This window comes from Callospermophilus lateralis, chromosome 4 (genome assembly GCF_048772815.1).
Source record: "Callospermophilus lateralis isolate mCalLat2 chromosome 4, mCalLat2.hap1, whole genome shotgun sequence".
Lineage (NCBI taxonomy): Eukaryota > Metazoa > Chordata > Mammalia > Rodentia > Sciuridae > Callospermophilus > Callospermophilus lateralis.
Genome location: NC_135308.1, coordinates 21,782,097 through 21,802,592, shown reverse-complemented (window position 1 = coordinate 21,802,592; position 20,496 = coordinate 21,782,097). Strand labels below are relative to the sequence as shown.

At 37.9% G+C, this 20,496-nt stretch overlaps 1 protein-coding gene across 5 annotated transcripts in view; it reads right to left on the bottom strand.

The window, feature by feature from the left end:
- The window catches only part of Palld (palladin, cytoskeletal associated protein), a 370,806-nt gene that overhangs the window by 194,009 nt on the left and 156,301 nt on the right, over positions 1-20,496 (bottom strand). For all 5 annotated transcript variants that reach the window (XM_076853649.1, XM_076853650.1, XM_076853652.1 and 2 more), the window contains exons 4-8: positions 18,995-19,061; positions 17,766-17,871; positions 14,794-14,868; positions 9,764-9,905; positions 9,237-9,260 (exon numbers count right to left, since the gene is read on the bottom strand). In XM_076853649.1, coding sequence (XP_076709764.1) covers positions 9,237-9,260; positions 9,764-9,905; positions 14,794-14,868; positions 17,766-17,871; positions 18,995-19,061 — 414 coding nt within the window. The remainder of the gene's footprint in view (positions 1-9,236; positions 9,261-9,763; positions 9,906-14,793; positions 14,869-17,765; positions 17,872-18,994; positions 19,062-20,496) is intronic.

The window sequence follows — 20,496 nt, the reverse complement described above, 5'->3', positions numbered from 1 at the left end:
GGCCACAAAATGTCACTGTGTTAGCTTTGAGTTGCGGTGACCAAAACACCTGACAAGAACAACTTAGAGGAGGGAAAGTTTATTCTGGCTCATGGTTTCAGAGGTTTAGTTCATAGTCAACTGAGTCCATTGCTCTGGGCCCAAGATGAGGCAGAACATCATGGTGGAGAACAGCTGCTTGCTGGGGGCCAGGAAGCAGAGAGGGGTCACGGGAGGGACCACGGGAAGAAAAACCCTTCCAGGGCAGACCCCAGTGTCCCACCTCCTCCAGCCATGCTCCACCTGCCCACAGTTACCACCCAGTTACTTCACTCAAACTAGGATGAACCAATTAGATTACAACTCTCACAATCCAATCATTTCACCTCTGCATTTCCTGTGTCAATATAGGAGTTTTGGGGGGACAATTTATACCCAAACCATAACAGCCACATTGTTCCCTCTTGGTAGTACTGCTGGGAGCAGTAAACCTTCCCAGGTTTCAATGACACCTTGGTATTTTCTGAGTGGGAGGCCATATTACAGGTCCCTATACTATCTTCCCAGGGTTTGGGGTATCTGGAAAGGTCTTCTCCCAACCCTCGGTTTTCTATACCTGGAAGGGCAGGGTTTCTGGAGCCATTTAGGAAAAAACTACTGCCTGTTCAGTGCCCAAGAGTGCTCTCACTGTAAATACAGACATAATTCAGTGCCTTGACACCTCCAATTGAAAACAGCATGAAGTTTCATCGGGTCGGGATGACACAGAGCAGTCTTGGAGTGTTGATTTTGATGAATTTTAAATACTTTCTTCTGATGCTTTTCTATGATTCTGTGGTTCTTTTAGTTATGCTATCTTAAAAAAAAAAAACCTGAGATTGCCACTTCTGAATCAGAAGGTTCTTTTAAGAATGAAATTTTATTATTTCCCCATCCTTCTATGAACTAGAGGATAAATTCAGAATCCTTCCTGTGGTGTACAAAGTCCTTCTTTTTGCCAGGCTGACTGGCTCTGTGTCTCTGGGCTCTATGCTTTCTGAGCTCTGAGTGTTGGAGCTTTTAGGCAGCGCCCTGGGAAGCCACATTCCTTTATGTCCCTAAGCCCCTATGCTAGAGTAGTTAGCAATTTCCTACTCAGCCTTATATTTCCCCATAAACATCACTTTCCAAATTGGGTGTAATCCCAGTGACTCAGGAGACTGTGTAGGAGGGCTGCAAGTTTAAGGCCACCCTCAGAAACTTGGTAGGACCCTGTCTCAAAAGAAAAAATAAAAGGACTGGGAATGTAGCTCACTGTTTAAGCACCCCTGGGTTTGTTTCCCAGTATCAAACCAACAAGCAAAAAAGCAAAAACCAAAATATTAATCTCTCAGAGAATCCTCTGTTTTGATTAGACTTGGTTAGATTTTAATATGGTAAACCTTTCTTGGAGACATCTATCGAAACTATAGTTAAATAATTTATTGTGATTAGTTTATTAGTTTCTGGACTAGAAGATAACCTCTGAGGACAGAAGCCATTTGTTTTGCTAATGGCTATATATTCTCAATATTTAGTCCACAGCAGATTATTTGTAGTCATTTTTGAATAAATGCATGACTAAAATTTAGATTGAAGGAAAAATACTTTTTCTTTTTTTTTTTTTTAACAAAAATCTGTTTTCTGAAGGAATTCTCAGTGAGACTGATGCTCCTACAAGCTCCCTTTGTATGTTTCAAATTTGATTAGACAAAATTCATTTCATACGATTTTTCAGGAACACTTCTATATGTAACATAAGGTATACAGTTGATAGCCAACTGAGCATTTAGAAAAGTTACAGATTTAAAGAAACAAACAAAACAAAAAAACTTGGAATGTAGCTCAGTGGTGGAGTACTTCCCCAGTGAGAGTGAGACTCTGGGTTTGATCTCTAGAACTGGGGCCGGGGGATGGGGGGAGAAATTACCTACGTAGTTCACATTATTTCAAAAAAGAAAATTAAAAAAAATAAGTTTTGGGATATTATTTTAGTCATTCATGCATTGCTATGTCATGCTTACTAGTTAAAATTTTAATTAAATGTCCCAAAGATTGTTCAGTTTTTCGTCTCTTAAAAAAAGCAGCATCCAACTGTGACAATGGCTTGTGTTTTGTTGAAAGACACATCACAGCTTGTGTGGTTCTGACATTATAAAAATAAATAAAGCCATGGGGGAAATGAGATGAACCAGTTTGTACTATTGAATTTTCATCGGGTAGCATCTTACTTGAACAAAGACCTTTAAGACATCTGTAAAATAAATTTGGGTTGGGAGTAGAAATCAGGAAATGAATGCTTCTGTCAAATAAAGGGAGTTAGAGACTTACTTATCTGTACTAAGAAGTTGTCTCCCACAAAAATGAAAAAATTTAAAGTTATTAACAACTTTAATTATGATTCATTTTAATCCAATTTTCCTAAGCTTAAATTCCTGAGGTTTTGACTTGATGACATATAATAAATTACTAAGTCAGAAACTATTTTTATTGGTAATAAATTCTGCTTTTTACAGTTACCTAAAAATTACTTAATTATGGTAGTATCTCCCATAAGGCAATCCTGAATTTCATTCAAGTCCCCGAATGTACTTAACACTTGATTAAATACAAACAAAAGCCTTTCTCCCCCCCCCCCCCCCCCGGAAACTCATAAAATGACAAGGCAGCAAGGATAAGATTACTAGGTCCCTTGGGTTTTGAGGGGACATTTTCATATATATCTTCCTTCACAGCCCTTTTTTCTTCTTTTTGTCCAGAATAACTTACAAGACATCCAGCTTCCACTTTTCAAACCACATGGTTTGGCAAACACAACTGATAAAAGAACTCTGGGCTAAAATCAACAAGATGAAACTCAGCATGAGTAAATGAAATGCCTGCATTAATATTTCCAAAAGATCTTTAAAAATTGTGGATTGTATCATATAGATAAAAGGTTATTTAAAAATGTATGGTTTAAGGAATAATAAAGAAATGAAACCTGATTTTATCAAGTCTAAGAAATCAAATATTACTAATGCTTTAGAAATGCCTTGCATGTTCTCGCCAATTTAACCTTCCTTCTTTTGAGATAAAAATGCCTTTAATTTTCTTTAATATGTTTACTACCTTGGTCTATATCCTTAAAAATCCTTTAACTTTAAAAACTTGGGTAACAAGCACATATCTGTGTAACAAGAGGGCAACCTTATCATTGTTAGAAAAAAGCTATAAACTAGCTTCAAGTTCCCTGAAAATTACAAAACCCCACGGGGTACTCAGTGAGCAAGGTGATCAGTGGGTCCTGAGAAATACCAGGTTCATGTCAGGAGGCCAGTGTGGTGGGGCTTGGCATGGATGGAAACTGAACAGCTTGTAGGAATCCGTGGTGGAGTGGACATGGCTGTTTTTGTTTCTAAACTCAAAATAGTCAACTAAATTCCAGATCATGAGACTGGGTCGAAGCAGATCACTTCTTTGGGGTGAAATGAGGGTTTTCAACTGATCCAGGGGGCAGTGCATGGGAAAAAAAGCAAGTCAGTCAAGTAGAGACAATTCAGTCTGGTTTATAACCCAGCCATTCTGTCATCAGAGTAAAAGATAGGCTGGGGTGTGGCAAGGAACCTCTTGGAGATGAAAACCTCTTCTGTTTGTCTCTGGGGTCACACTGTACCAACCAGGACTTGCCCTTCATTCCTGATGCACGGATTGTGACCCTTCTGGGAATTCCTTTTGATCTCCTGATTATTAGTCCCCGTATCAACATCTTGCTTTTTCTGGGTTAACTCTTGCCATGATAGAGCACATCCTCCATAAAGGATTGTGGAGGAAACTTCTTGAGACCTTGCAAGTCTGAAACTAGTTTCACTAGATCTTCCCATAGAACTAAAGGTTTGGTGGTGGGAAGAAATCTAAGTTGGAGGTGAAATTTTATTTTTGAGTTCTGCAGGTCTTGCTTCATTGTTTCTTTGTGTCTAGTGTGGCTACCAAGGAGGCTTAATTAACCCTTTCTGATCTTAACAGTTTGAATGTAACCTGATGTTTTCTCCCTGGGCACTTGCAGAATGATCTCCTTGTCCTGGATATCATACATTTCATGATGATGTGCCAGCTCTGAGTTTATTCTACACACTGTATACTTGGTGGGTTTTTATTTTCCTCCAATCTGAAAACTGGTGAGTTCCAGTTTGGGGAATTTCGAAAAAATTATTTCCTTGACAATCCCTTTCCTCCCCCTTCTTTCTTCTCTCCCCCTGGAACCCCATGATTCTGTGACTCCTCTTTCTGACCTGTTTTCTCTTAGCTCCCTTTTTATTGTTTTGCTCTACTTTATGGGACATGTTCTCAACTTTCATTTCTGAGATCAATTTTTTCATCCCTCGCATTTTTTTTTAAACCTTTTCACTTTTATATCTTGGGTTAATGATTTTCTTATCCATCTGAGGGGAGATTTGTTTTTGTTTTACATTTTCTTCTGTGTTTGTAAGGCTGTTTTTCCCAAGTTGCTTTCAGGGGAGTTACTTGTTTCCTTTTCTATGATCCACGTTTAGGATTTTTTTTCGTGATTATGAGTTGATTAGAAGCTCTAACTGTACCAGAGGAACTTGTCAACCTTGGCTTTCCCGTAGCATAATTAGATGACATCTCTGCAGGACAATCTTCCAAATCCTTATCTGTGCTTTTTTTCCCCTTCTCTCTCTTGAGATGTTCAGAATGTCCAGAGAAGAGTGCTTTGGTCTCTGCCAAGCGAGACAAAGTTCACAGGCCAGTGTTCCAGAGGGTGAGTACAGGAAGAAGGCTGGAAGTGGGGTAGGCCTTGAGTCTTCCTCCCTCCTCCCAGAGACTAAATCAAACTTTCATGGATCACGGGATCCTGAATATCTCAAAAGTTTTTTTATGTTGCTTTTTAAAGCCATCAGACATACCTAAGTGTTCCATTTATTAGGTAGTTATTTCCAAAGAATTTAATAAGTATTTATGTCTGAACAAGTTAGGTACTGTTTGAAAAAATAAACAGGCATCTAAAGAAACAAATTATTATTTTGTTCTTAAATAACTACAATTAAGAAATTATTTTTTTTTTAAAAAAAACACGAAATGACAAAATAGGTAAGCACATTTGTTGGTAGTGTACTTCTTCTGAGGACACAGCTGGTTTCATTTCATAGTTTATCCAGATTTTCATGTGTTACCTGCACATCACACACTCATCCCAAACTCAGTTTCATAAAGACAGATGTCATAGAAAAGAATGTATAGTGATTCAAAGTTAAAATTTTGTACTATTTCAGGCCAGTCATTGTGTCCTGTCAGATGTCAGATTTGACATGTTTGCATCAAACATTTCAAATATACCTAAGTGTCCCTATCAGTATGGAGAGGTATACCAGGTACCTCGTCAAACAGTTTGTGAATCACAGGTTTTAGATGGCCGATGTTTGTTCTGTATGCTCTTGTCCAACCTACCGTCCTCACTTAGAACTTGCATTAAGTTTTAAACTGTGCACAATCTGCTGAGATCTCAGAAAACACTCCACCACTGCCTTCTTACAACTCAGTGCCTTAGTGCGTTTAATGAAGTATAATTTATGTCACAGTCTGAGTCACAGAATCAAAACACAAACTCCATTATATAAGATAGAGGATGAGTCGGAGATTCATGCTGAAAGTAGGAGGTACCATCCTTTGATAATTCTCCAACCAGTAAGACACTTCTTTTGTGGTTTTAATTTTGCATGCCATCAGACAATGCTACAAAAGTAATTCAATACGGTTTGTGGCTCTTTCCAGACGGCTGAGTAAGAGCCTGAGTATTAACATCTGTCAAATGATTCTCCTTTCCCCTCACCCCCAGACCAGTCTTTGAAGGATTCAATCAGTGTGAAGTCACAATGTCAAAGAAGAAGGCCAGGGCAGGTAATATGACAACGGATGTTGGTCTTAAGTAAGCTGACTAGCTATTAATTCACAGAACAGTCTGAAGGGATTCGTGATGCAAGCTGACTTCTGTCTAGACAGAGAGGGGAGTGTAAAACACATTAGACGATACAACACAGTAGTGACAAGAAAAACCTGTTTCACTTGTACAAATGCACGGGGAGGGAATCTGCTATTTCCTTCTTTATCTAGATATCTAATCCCTAATGGGGCAACATCTAGGTTCGAGGGAATTTCAGTTTTATTTTTAGAGCTTTAAAATCATCTTGCCCGTGAATAAGGAAAGAGAGTGAAGAGAAGAAGAAAAAAGGAGATAAAAAGAATGAGGGAGTGACATGGAGTAAGAGAAGAAAAGAGGGAGGGAAGGAAGAAGGTGGGGGAGAGAGAAGAGAGAGCAGGAAAGAGAGGCAATGTCAGAGGAGGAAGAGAGGGTAATAAAATCTGATGTTTAAATAGTTTCCTGAATTTCAAAGGCTATTTATGTTTTAGCATTTGGAAAACATCACAGGCCCAGTCCTATAAAATTTATCTCTGGCCTCAGATGTATTGTAGTCATGTCTGTTTTTCTCCTTTCCACTCAACAGTGGCTAAAAAAAGCAGCTATCAGACCAGTTCCTACATCCACACTATATGGTGGAATACATCAGTGGTCCATTAGACAAAATAATCAATCAGGTCATTTAAGGAAAGTAAACAGTCTGTTCGTGTGTGTGTGTGTGTGTGTGTGTGTGTGTGTGTGTGTGTGTGTTTTCCTCTTGACATAGAAACTTCAAGGTCAATGTTAGGAAAACATTTGGCAATTAGTAAGAGAATCATTCTTAGCTTTGTTAGATGTGCCAAAACTTTGTTTAACCACAAATATGCTTTAATTTTTCCTTGTGCTAAAGTTCTTACTCCTATCAACTCACATAAGCAGTCATAGGAGAAGTCATTCTTGTGTTTAATTTAGTTGTTGTTGTTTAAAAAAATGTGACCATGAATTCTGTTTAACACTACATGCTCACTGGAGACTTTCTGAAGCAGGGCATATTAATGCTTTGCTATGAAAGGGAAGGGAGCCATTCTAGGACTGTCATGGTGAAGACAATTGTGGAGAAATTACCATAGGTCAGGGAAAATGTGTTGTGTTTGGTTTGTTTTGTTTTTAATAGCTCCCAACTATCTTCTTTTTTTTTTCTTATATTGACAAATTTGCTTGAAATATTTCTCTGCCAAGAAATTCTCACTTTTAGCAAATATTATTATAGTGGTTGGGACAGAGGAGTCTGTTTTCTTAAATGCTTTCAGATATAACTAAAGAAAAAATAAAAATAAAAAAATACAGCCAAGTGTCATGCATTGTGAGGATGTGGGGTTTAAAAGAAAGATCCTCCATATCTTGTACTTTTCTTCATGATTTTGCCATGTTAAAGGAAAAGGCATTTCAGTAAATTCTAGAGGCCTAGTGATTTCAGGAGGCTGCTTAGGACTGAATTTATTAAATAATTTATGATCAATATTTTAGAAACAAAAGAGAAAACCATAACTGAAGCAGAAGGGGGAGTTTATAAGATTAGGGGTGAGGGATGTGGGTAGAGAGTAGTAGACATTTCCAAATCCCTCCTTATCCAAACTGATTCCTCCTTAGTGTACTCTCAGGGTTTTGATGTTCAAGCATGAACATATGTCAAACTATAGTGTGCAGTTTATATACAATGTTTTGCATTTTCAGATGTTGGTTAGCTGCTGATTTTCCAATGTAGATTATTTGAGACATTAAAAAAAATAATCATCACCTATTAGATGGTGAGAGTGAACAACAATGTGAAGAAGACAGAATTGCATAAATTTGTTCAGAATACAAAAAGCAGCCTTAATCCATCCTAGAAGCAATAGTTCTAGAATTTGGGACCCAAGGTTTCGTTCCTATATGTGCATAAAGCATTAAAAGACATAATTATCTGTTATATATAATAAACTATTTCTTATAAATAAAAGCAATACCTGGTTCCTACTTTCCTGTCTACCTGTCATCTATCTGTCTACTGCTATTTGAAACAGTAAATACAAAAGATGTGCCCCAACTCTCTATAAGATTTCCATGTTAGCTCATGCAGTAAGTTTGGTCTCAGAAGTTCCATGCATATGGGAACTAGCATTATTCAATTTTATACAAAGACATATCGCAGAAAAAATAGAAAGTGGTATATTTCCAGTCTGGGAAATGACTACTGCATTTGATGTGGCAACTGATACACTGAGTGGGGTGACATGCTCTAGTTGTAACTCAGAAGGCAGCAGATCAATTCCAGTTGTTCTCAAAAAATGTGGAGAAGCATCCTTTAAGCTTGGTCCCTAATAGGAAAATGCTCTGCTTTTAAAGACCTCATACTCAGATGTGAGAGATCAGAGGCTGACCACAGCAACCTGACCTGCAGTAGCCCACAGAAAACCTCAGGCTCCCAAAGAAGGGTCAGGGCAAGGTCATGGTGCCCAAGGCACACATGGCGAATTCTGTTCCACATAGGAGCAGAAGCACCCAGGGCAGAAACAGAAACGACTTGCTTTTCTGCCCTTTGTTAAAAAAAAAAAAAAAAAAAAAAAAAAAAAAAGAGTGAAACTGTGCTTTGCTAACGGGAAAAATACAAAACAATAGAGTCTAGAGGAGGATGCACTAGGAAATACCTGGACAAACATCTTTTAGTCCCTGAGGGGTCATAAATATGCAAGAGGCGGGAGGCTGGGGAGCAGCTGGCCCCAAGGCTTCTGGAGCACATAGCACTCTGATGAGATCCAATGAGGTCATTGAGAGAGAGCCTAGGGCAAGATGACTTTCTTGATGCTTGTAGAACAGTAAAAGTTTATGTATGGCTCAGGGTACATAAATGAGAGCTGCCTGGAGGCCCACTGGGCGGCTCCTATTCAAGACGCACTTCTAAGGCTGCAGTCTAGCTGATCCCTGGCTGCAGTCTAGCTGATCCCTGGCTGCAGTCTAGCTGATCCCCGGTTTTGGGTAGTAGAAGGATGTGGGAGATTGCTCTTTCCTAATGGAATCTTAGGAGGTCTTTTAAAATCATTAGCTCAGTTTTCTTTCTGAGTATAAAAGCCCTAAGTCACTGAGCTTGACCTTCTTGTCTGAATGGCACCTAATGTTTTACTAATAAAGAAGTCGATGTAAAAGGCAGCATACAGAACCCCGATAAAGAAGATATTGTCTTTAAGGGGGTCTCACATTTCCAGGGAACTGCAAAAACATTGTTCTGCTTATGGCTTTAAAACAGAAACAAAGATCTATTGAAACCCACAAGATATATTAACCCTCCAAGAAAGCAAATGCTTACCAGGTTCAGCTGTCGATCTAGGTTCTGTTTTCCACATGAGAAAAAAAAAAAAAAAAGAACAGAATATTATAATAGGGTTCCTTAATAAAAAACCTACCTTTCTTTTCCTGTTATCTTGTCTACGGCATATCTGCAGAAATGTTATAGACAATCTCCATAATACAAAAAGGAGGGTTAAAGGGATAGCATGTCACTGTATATTTCTACAAAAATAGAATACTCAAATTCCAGTAACATCAGGATGTTCTAAAAAATATAGATGGGCTATGTACATATAAACCTACATATCTGCCCGATTTTGAATTCAAATATATGTGTGCATTTTTCCTAAAGTAAGAATACATATCTTTCATCAGCTTCAGTGGGGCCCCAGCTTTAACTTAGTGGACCACACATATTGTAGATTATTTGGTCTCATCCCTCTTTAAAAATGGAAATCAATAGAATGACTCAGTTCTTGTTGGTTTTCCCTAAACCAGAGAGAATAAAATGGTCAGACATGGAAGAATGAGTCTCTCTCTCCTTACTTTTCTGTAGAATTCTGAAATCTGGAGAGTCTTGGATTTCACTTCCCTGTCGGAACCACTGGACCTGGAGAGGGGGCGCTCCTCGGACCCGGCACTCCAGGACCACCACCTGGCCCTCTGAGGCTGCCGTGTTTTGCAGTTCCTGAAATTCAAGGAAAATACTGTCCTTAGACTTTAATGTGTTCTTTTTTAAAATATTTTTTTAGTTGTTGATAGACCTTTATTTCTTATTTATTTGTATGTGGTGCTGAGAATCGAACCCAGAGCCTCACACATGCTAGGCAAGTGCTTTGCCACTGAGCCACAACCCTATCCCTTAATGTGTTCTTAAGCAATTTTACGACAGAGAATAAAAACTCCAAACTTTAGATAAAATGCAGAACAAACCTGCAGAACTTGCATCATCAAATAATTACCATTAACCCAGGGACGCCTTTAAGTCCATTGATAATTAGATTTTTGTAACCTCTATGACAAAAAATTAGTACGGTATACCATAAGCCCTGTAGAATTTTTTGACCTGTTTACGAACTTCATAGACCCTTTTGTATTTGTGGAATTGGATGGTAATTTTATATTTGTGATAATTTTCTTTCTATTTTATTTGCCCGTGCTATGGATCAAACCCAGAGCCTCATGCACGCTAGGCAAGCACTCTGCCACTGAGCCACATCCCCAGCCCTATGTTTATGGTAATTTGATGTTATTTTTATTTATCTACATTTGAGAGTGGTAAACTTCTTAAAACAATCACACTCCAAATGAATATAGCTCCTTAAGAAAACCAGATGAGAAAAAAAGACACATTTGTTTTCCTATGCCCTGATCTCTCCTGTATACCTCATCTTCTGCAGGACTAGGTTCTTAAGTCAGGTTTACTAAGCCAAGTGTTGTGGTATTTTCTCATTTTGAGATTCTGAGTAAACTCATAAAACATGCTGCTCTTCTTCCTTATTGACCTTCATTTCCTCCTCTGGGCCAAAGCCCTTATTGCTCCTCATCCCTCTGCAACTCTACACCAATCAATTTTTACAATCCAACAGATTAGAAATTAATTTGACTTTATAGATACAAAGAGGTAAATTTCTGTACTTGTTATTAAATATCAAGATGTTACTAGTTCCCTTCCGCGTGTTCTTTCTCCATCTTCTTCTTCCAGGATTAACAACAATGGGACCTATTTAAACTTTCTGATGATTTAAACTTTTGACTAGAGTACTGGATCTAATACAGAGCATATAGAACTCCTAATTAAAACATGGTGAAATAACTTATCTCTATATAAACAAAAGCAAACAAATTCACATTGGGAAGTATGTGGACATTTTGGTGGTGGTATTTTGTGTTTTGTTTTTAAAACTGTTTAGGAACTGGGTGTGGTGGTGCACACCTGTAATCCCAGTGACTCAGGAGGCTGAGGCAGGTGGATTGCAAGTTTGAGGACAGCCCTAGCAATTTAGCAAGGCCCTAAGCAATTTAGCGAGACCTTGTCTTAAAAAAATAATTTAAAAAAATGCTGGGGATATTGCTTAGCAATAATCCACCCCAGATTTAATCCTCAGTAGCAAATAAATGAATAAATAAAAACTGTCTGAGGGAACAAGAGATCATGGCGAACCATATAGCAAATGGGAAAACAAATACTATGGCAATTGGCCTATATGAGTGTGCAAAAACACTATGAGTTCTAAAAGTCCATGATGTTGGCTGATGAATTACAAAAGTAATGGGAAATCTGACTTGATGTTTGATAAGAATTTTGGTAATTAACAGGCATGTCTTTTTTTTTTTTTTAGTGAAAATTTTAAGGTTATCAACTATTGATTGTATTCCTTCTCCATTCTTATTTTTAAATGTAGAAAATCTCTAGTTTTAGATTAATGTTTTACTTTGTAATTGGATCCACTGAAGAACTAATTTAGTGGTTCACAGCATGGTGTCTTTCATGGGGTCCAGCTCCTACGGGGTGACCTATTAAATGTTTCCAGTCTTGTCCAAGAAACCATTCATGGAGATTACAAATGGCATCCAAATACTTTTCATGCTTGAGCTTTCAGGCATGACTATTTAAACCTCAAGAACCGAAGGAGACTGATTTATTCCTAAGTTTATATATGTTTTTTTTTAAGTGTTGGAAGTTCAGAGATGTAAGAAATGGGCAGATGCCAAGGAACCAAAGCAGTCAAAACTCCATAGTTATTCTAGGATAACAAACTGGCTCCACCTAGTGTAAACTTTTTTTTTTTTTTTTTTTTTTTTTTTAATGTTGGCAAAAGCCATAGCTAAACACAGTAAACCGTTAAGAGAACTTTAAGGACCATAAGGAGAAGCCCTCAAAAGACCGAGATTCAACCATCAGTGGTTGCCCGGATAATCTAGATCATCCATTGAGTGCAGGATCTGGGAACTCCAAGGGACCCATATAAGGGCATCTGTTGTCATACATCAGGTTCACCTGACATTGTGACTCCTTGGAGGGGTCTAAGGGAAGAAAAGCCCCATATGAGTAGCTACCTCCTGGCTGCATGTGCACGCCTGTGCTAGTCACAGCTCAAAGTCCATACCAGCTCTGTTGCCAGAGCCAAGCCCCAACTCCACCAGGCAGGCAGGCAGGAGCACTATCTCTGCCTCTGCCAAGCTGTGACACCTGTCAATCTTTTCCAAAGGAAGGTGAAGATATAGATGGAGGCTCCTCTTAGACTGGCAATGTTCACCTACCATCCACTCTCACTATCGTGTCAAGAGAATGGTCAAAGAAAGTGGGAAGGGTGGCCAAGCCACGATTAGTTTGAGTCATGGAGGGATCAGCAGGATGATTTTCTAAATCTGTCCCTCTAAAACCAGAGCCAAGGCCCCAAAAGGATGCTGCAAAATAGACAGAAGTTTCCCAGAAGATGAAAGAGAAAAGCAGCAGCAAATGTGGGTGAAGCATCCCTGCAGAAAACAGGTGTACCATGGTCCAGGTCCAGAACATGGGAGGCTAGGGCTGCCCATTGAAGTGTGTGCTGTGCCTCTAGTGACCTCCATAAATCGAGACTTTTTTTTTTTTTTTTTTAAACCAAGAGATGTGTTGGGCCCTGGTGTCCTGAAACCAGCAGTGCCTTGGTTACCAATGTAGGTGGTGACACACTTGCTGGGGATGATTCCAAAATGACATACTACATACTTAATGCAGAATCTACTCTTCTTCTGTAAATGCTTCCTGTTCTAAGCATCAAAGTAAAACTGCACTGGCTGTTATAGTTTTGGTAGGGTTTTGCATGCCTTTTGTTTTTGAGAGCCTGTCTCAGAGGGGAGGTTCAAAGATGTTGTCAACTGTTATCCTCGGTTGCCTATGTCTCACTGGAACCACTATAGTTGCTTATGAACAGACCTTTAATAAAGCCTGACTTCTATCTGGCTTAGAAACAAATCGTTCCCTTCATGAAGACAAATACAGGTGCGTTCTGTTACTGCCTTACAGAAATCTTATAGATTTGCTTTCATGTTTGTCCTTAGGTCACTTGGAAGTTATTTCCTCAGAAAGTGTAACGTAGGAATCCAATCTAACATCTTTTTTTTTTCACGTGTGAAGGATTCATTTTTCCTTCAGCAATTAGCAAGTTTCTGTAGGTTCTGAAGTACCTTTTGGGTTTCCACTCTAATTACTCATCAATTTTTTCATCCCTGATTCAGGGCCATACTATAGGTTGAGTATCCTTTATCCAAACTACTTAAGACCATGAGTGTTTCAGATTTTAGATTTTTTTCTGATTAGGGAAAATCTGCATATATATCATGATATCATGGGGATGGGAACAAGTCAAACAAATTTTATTTATTTTTCATAAATACCTTATACGCATAACCTGAAGGTAAAGTCAATACAATAGTTTTACAATTTCCAAAAAGTTGTGGATTTTGGAGCATTTTGGATAGGGATGCTCAGCCTATATACCTATATCATAATTATCCTATTTTTAGACAATCTTGACATTTCTTCAGACAAATCCCATCCCTTCTGCAACACCACACTATTTTTCTTTTCCAAGAGTTGCCTAACTATTTCTAGACAATTTTTCTTCCTTACAACTTTTAGAATGAGATTGCCAAATTCTGTATCAAACAAATAAACAGAAACAAAGAACCTGTTGAAATTTTAGCAAGATTTGCATTAAATATAGATTAGCCAGAGAGTAATGAGTAATTTCTTAGGAACTGAAAGTCTTCTTCATAGACTTTCAGTTCCTAAGAAATGCGTTATCTCTTCATTTATTTGATCTTTTAAAACATCTTTCAATAAAGATGTTTTAAAACATCTTTCAATAAAGAGTTGGAGGAGGAGGAGGAGGAGGAGGAGTGGGAGGAGGAGGAAGCCAGGTGTGGTGGCACATGCCTGTAATCCCAGCAGCTCAGAGACTAAGGCAGGAGGATTGAAGTTCAAGGCCAGCCTCAGCAACTTAGCCAGGTCCTGTCTCAAAATAAAAATTAAAAGGGCCGAGGATGTGGCTCAGTTGGCTAAGCACCCCTTGCTTCAAAATCCCTGGTGTACACACACACACACACACACACACACACACACGAAGAAGGAGGAGGAGAAGGAGGAGAAGAAAAGTAAAGAGATGGAACAATTTCTGACTTGAGTAGTCATCTAATGAAATGGACATCATTCAACCTGTCAAATCAAATTACTGACATGGAGCAAATTATTTTTAAAATTCCTATAAAGCCTTCTAGATCTCTCCTGCAATTTCCTTGGGAAACCAAAGAAATTTTGAGCATCCCATCGTGTCTTTATTTTTCCACCTGTCTTGGCTTTCCCTCTAGATCTTAAGCCCTATCAAGTCCCTGCTCACACCCACACCTCTTAGACCTCTCACAAGATGAGAGTCACACCGCAGTTGTGCAACAATTTCATCCCCAAGGTAAACATGATAATCAGCCTCCTAATCTGCTCATTTTAATTTTTAAAGACTGCTACCCGAAGCCACATGTGAATGAAATTTAAGGACCAAAGCAAACACAGAGAATGAGTCTTCCAGATGTCAGACCTTCGTAAAAACAGGAGGAAAGCAGGCTGCGGTGGATCCATCAGGTCGGCAGAGATATGAAGTGGGGCTGTGAACCTGAAAAAGCAGAGACACATGGATCAGATTCTAAACATATAAATTGTTGAAAAGATGGGCTAAAGAAACCTTTCATTATTGAAATTGCTCCCCTTGAATGAAACAAGCGAAGTAGGGTATTGCCATGCATCATCTGCTGGCCCACTCACAGAGCAGATATTGTTCTCCTTCCTCATTTCACATCTGTTACTCTTCTCTGTTCAAAAGGATATTTGAGGTAAAGGTTCCCCGGCTCCTAGGGGATCCACAAGCTTTTAAATGCTATTACCAAATGGATTTCGGTGTGTGGGACTTCCACAGGGGTCTTTTTAGAAGTTCTCACAGACATTATATTTTATTTTTAAATAGTGTGGATTCATTGAATCAAAATAGCATATGCTATTGGCAGTGCAAAGTAGATTTTCAGACATCTACCTATCTTAATTTTAACTTGCGCTCTTTCAAGAAAGGGATTATAGGAAATGAAGGAAAAAAAAGAAGAAAATTTTTTCAAGTAAAAAATGATGCTGAAATACTGAGTGGTGTTCATTTCTGGGAAAATACAAGGATTTTAGAGCAGTAAGTGGAAAATATTTCTTTGTGTACAATCACTTATTTTCAAATAGTCTGGACTTATTCACTTATATAAGTGGGTGTTACATTTTGTGTGTGTGTGTGTGTGTGTGTGTGTGTGTGTGTGTGTGTGTGTGGTGCTGGGGATTGAACCCAGGGCCTTGTGCTTGTGAGGCAAGCAGGTGTTAGATTCTTAACCCAAGATGATATGATCTGATGTTATGTGCCTAATACGTTGTAGGACCCTGGGGAGACTGGCCTAGTTGAAGAGATGCTAAGACAATGATGGATCTTACTCATTATCCCTGAAAGATTTTTTACTGGGTTGTGGTTCGGGAGATCTGGGTCTCACCTAACACCATCCAAAAAATACACAAACATTTTACAGTATTTACTCTGTACTAGACATGGTACTAAGTGTCGTGTGAGGATTGCCTCACTGAACTTCATGATAACCCTCTGAGACAGGCAGTATTATTATCTCCATTTCGCAGATGAACAAATGAGGCACAGAGAGGTTACCTTATTTGCTCAAAGTCCTTTAAGCAGTGGTAGAGCTGGGATCTGAACCCAGGCAACTTGACTCCAGAGCATTAACTTTTATGTGACATTGCTTGTGATAAGAAAGTGATGGAATTTTCCAGAGTACTACATTCTCCCAACTATAAAAGTGGGATAGATTACCTTCCATTCAGTGTTACTGTAGAATTAAGATCAGTTTAAAATGTACTCTTCACATCATCATAGTATTTATATCTAGAGATGAATGTGGCTTTCTGGTTTTAGGTTACTGTGTTATCCCTTAATAAATTCTGCCATACTTAAGAAGTGTTTCATGTGTATATTTCCTGTTTCTCAGACTAGTTTATAAACTGTCTGGAAATGGGGCTGGCTATATATATTTTCTGATATGACATGTCCAGTGCAGTACTCAGCATTCAAATAAATACTTGTTAGGTATTTAAACATCAAACACATACACACACACACAAAATCCACTGATTTAATCAGAGATTTTTCTATAAATTTTGCACTCTGGTTTAGGGTTTAAAGGAAATATTTACTACATATGCCTCTCTGAATAACTTAGACTGGTTGATTCTTTTCAAGGTGATGGGCCCAAATGTCTTTTCCCTACTGTTTCCATTTTCTACATATTACAGTATGTGTCACAATGTCACTCAAATATCTGTATTTAAAAGATAAAAAAGGCTGATGAAAGGCACAGTGGTGCTCACAAGACATACCCTTTAGTTAGAAATGGGTTTATATTTCAAGAGTATGGGAAAACCCTCTGTAAGTGAGGTAGGAGTTGAGGGACATCAAGATGGTGGAGGCAGACAGAGTACAAGACAGGGAGATAAGTCATCATGTCTCTGTTTATGGTAAGTCCCATTACTATGGCAAGTCCTACCATGGAGGGCTTATTACCCTAGCCAACTCCCACCACAAGATCTGTATTCTAATTGGGTGGAAATAAAGTAACCAATGGAAGCAAAGAAGGTAAAGTTTTCAATCATGTCCACAGGAAAGGGATGAGGCACAGCTCAGCATGTACGAGTGGCCCAGACATCCAGGCCTTGAGCCACTCCTTCCAGACCAATTAGCTCCACTTTATAGAATGTTCTTTCACTAAATCTATGCTCAGCCTGTTACTTCTGCATGTCTGGCTCAATTCTTTGTTCCCAAAGCCAAGAATCCTGCACCCCAACTGGACACCCCACCCATATTATCATAAATATTATTTTTAAGTATAGTCTTCTAGCAGTGATTTAGAGACATTTAGATTTAACAGTTTATATATATTTAAAAAACTTCATGTTTTTGGTTTGCAAATTAAACTCACTACCACTCATTGCTAATTTGTATTACTGTTTTTTCTTGGATAATGGACTCTTATAATGAGATAAAAGCAGTATGAGAAACTATGGTGAAGGCCAGTAATTTTAATTTTTTTTCTTGTTTTCTGTTTAGCTTCTCAGGCTGGGAAAGCTTTCTGTGGGTATGTGGACTTTTCTTGTCTTTTAGATGAGCTAATGAATTTGGCTAATTGGAAGAGAAAATTTATGTGAAGGAATCCAATAGTTATAGCTAAAACAGATATCATTGAGTTTCCAATGCAAACACAGGTGTTGGCTAATTGGTGGTGTGGATTTGATTAAAGAAAATTTTTACCAGAATTAAAGGAAGAACAGTACCTACCATTTTCTTTTCTCCCAGCTCTGTTTCCACTTAGAAAATATTTTTAGGATGTCTGCTAGTTAGAATCAAAGTGATATTCTTAAAACTAAGCAGTTTGCTAATGAATTCAATTCCTTGTGGGATCTGGCCTGAGGCCCAATTACCTGTTGAACAGGGACAGACAATGGCTGAATCACAGCTGTAGTCACTCCTGTCTTTGGAGATGATGATCCTATTGTCAAGGACACGGAAGTTGTTTTCTTTTGAGCTCTGGAAAATAGGGGAAGGCAGGTGTCCAGTTAGAATTTTTTAGCTGGAATTTTTCTTTGAAATATTTCTACAGAAGAGCTGGGTTTCTTTCTGTATACTTCAACTGTCACTATTTCAGAAATTGGAACTGAACTTACAGCTTGAAAACCTGTAGTCAGCATGAACACAGAATGTACCTTCTGGACATTGAGTGAAATAATTCAGAATCTTTGTGAAAGACTCAAAAGTATTAACCTTGAGAATACTAATACTTGGAAGAGGCCTAATCTTTAAAAGTAAATATTTAAAATCTTTAAGGTTAGGGTTCCATATTTAATTCAAAGTTTTGACTATTTTCCATTTAGCAGCTGTTCTTCATTCTGGTTTCCAATTTTGTTGAGCGTTTTTTGTCTTTTCTCGGTGCATAAGTGTTAGTGAGGTGTAAGAGAAAGATTAAGAAGAGTCAGTGTCTAGGTCCACCATTGTAAAGGAGATGACCATGTACCCTCAAGCAAGTCACATCACTTTATTGAACTTGAGCTCTTTGTCTGAAATGAGAGGTGTTAAGTACATGATCATATAAGGTCCCTTTAGAATCTGGGATTATTTGATGCTGAATGGATAGACTTAAGTTTATATATCATTTCATTATTGTTTGAATTGTACATATTTACGAGGTACAATGTGATAATTTGATGCACATATACAATGTACAATAATTAAATTAGGGTAGTTAGCATTTTGAATGAATGTAACTATCATTTGTCTACTAGCAAGTAAAGACATTTGTTAGCACATCTCGACATCAATGGGATTTTCTACCAAATTCTAGTAATTTTTACCAAATAATTAAGATATTTTATGTTTTCTGAATAATCCATATGTCTTTGTAGGAATAACTATCAGTTAGATGGTTGTCTTTGAAACTACCCTTGTATATGGTTGGTTTGGGCACACTGATAATGAAATGCAGACTTCAGAGTGCAAATTTATAAGTTAAACCTTGTTCCATCTTGAAATACAGGATTTCCAATGACTGTCAGATGACCTTTCCCAGTGTAGCACAGCACACCTGGATAAGTGTCCCCAAATTTGGTTGTCATTCCTTGTTATAGAGATGAGCAATGAAATCATAGGTACTTACTGTGGCATAGCTCCAGCTTTTGACTTGAAAGCTAAACTTTCACTGTCAGAATCTGTGGAACTGGCTCCTGGGAAAGCATTTAAAAAAATAAGGATAAAGTTAAGATTCATTGGTATCTATAATTTCAGAGTAATGTTCCTCATCTTTAAACAGTAAACTACAAAGTCTTAGTTTTGGTCTAAATACACAATAAAATAGAAGATGATTCAGATTCATATCATTTTATTGGACTCTTCAAAAAATCATTTTAAAAAAGAATTATTGTAAATAGCTCTTTTTTTTAAAGCAGTATGCTTTTAAAGCCAGCTTTATTATCAGTTTCATTTTTTTATCACTTTGGCCATCACGATTACACTTTTTACATGGCTTAAAAACAAAGAAATAAAATGTGTGTGTCTGTGTGGGGAAATACTCATGATTTTAAACTTTAATCCTAGGAGATTACATGGTGTGGATTATTAATCTCTTTATTATTCATTAAACAGAAGATATTTTCTGACTCTTGGATAAATTCAAGTATATGACAGTAGCTTCATTCTTGGATAAGAGGGCCTCTGATTTTTGGACCCTGCCCTCCCAAACTCGGAATTGTATCATTTCTATTCCTGAATGAAGAATCACGTCAGAGTTTTAGTCTAAGGTAAACTGCACTCAGATTTTAATGTTTACATATTGTAAGTCAAGGGATTCTAAATGGCAAACTTAAAGTAACTGCAATGGTTAAAAGTATATTCTTGATATTTGATTTTATAAAATACATTTCATTTGGGTTATTAAAATTATCTTGCAAAATAACACAGGCTTATAGAAAAATAACCAAATAGTACAGATTTGAGCAATATAATAGTTAAGATCCGAGGGTACCTCCCTAAATACCATCAGGCACTTGTTGGGAGTGTATTTTTCAGATAAGGTAAATGTTTCAACACACATATATTTATGTACATATTTATGCAAATGGATTCTTACTCTAAGTACCACTTCTAAATAGGTACTTTTGTCTATCAGTATGTGCAGAATACATAAGTTCACTTAATTCTCTTGAATGGCTGTCTAGAATTTCCTCCTGTGACTCTGTTGGTATACACTCTTGTCTTTTGTTGATGTTCAACACAGACATGCTTTGTAACTCGGCTGGAATGTTTGCTTTGTCCCTTCCTACTTATTTCTATAACTTCCATCCACTGTGGCTTTCTTCACCTGGCTCCTGGACTAGTGCAATATACACTTATCTCGTTTTCCCATTTCTCTCCCTGCCACATTCATTCATGCTCCTAGAGCACACCTTTCCTGTTAAAGAACTAGATGATGTATGAGTCTCAGAAAATTAAAACTCCCCAAATCTGACATTTCATTGGCCTTTGTGATTTCCAACCCGATTTTCCAACCCTGAATTTCCAAGTCATATCATCCTGATGCAGGGCGTCAAACGTACTCACTGGGGTATATACCCACAGGTGAGGGGATGCAGCAGTGAAGCAGGCATACACACAAACCCCTGT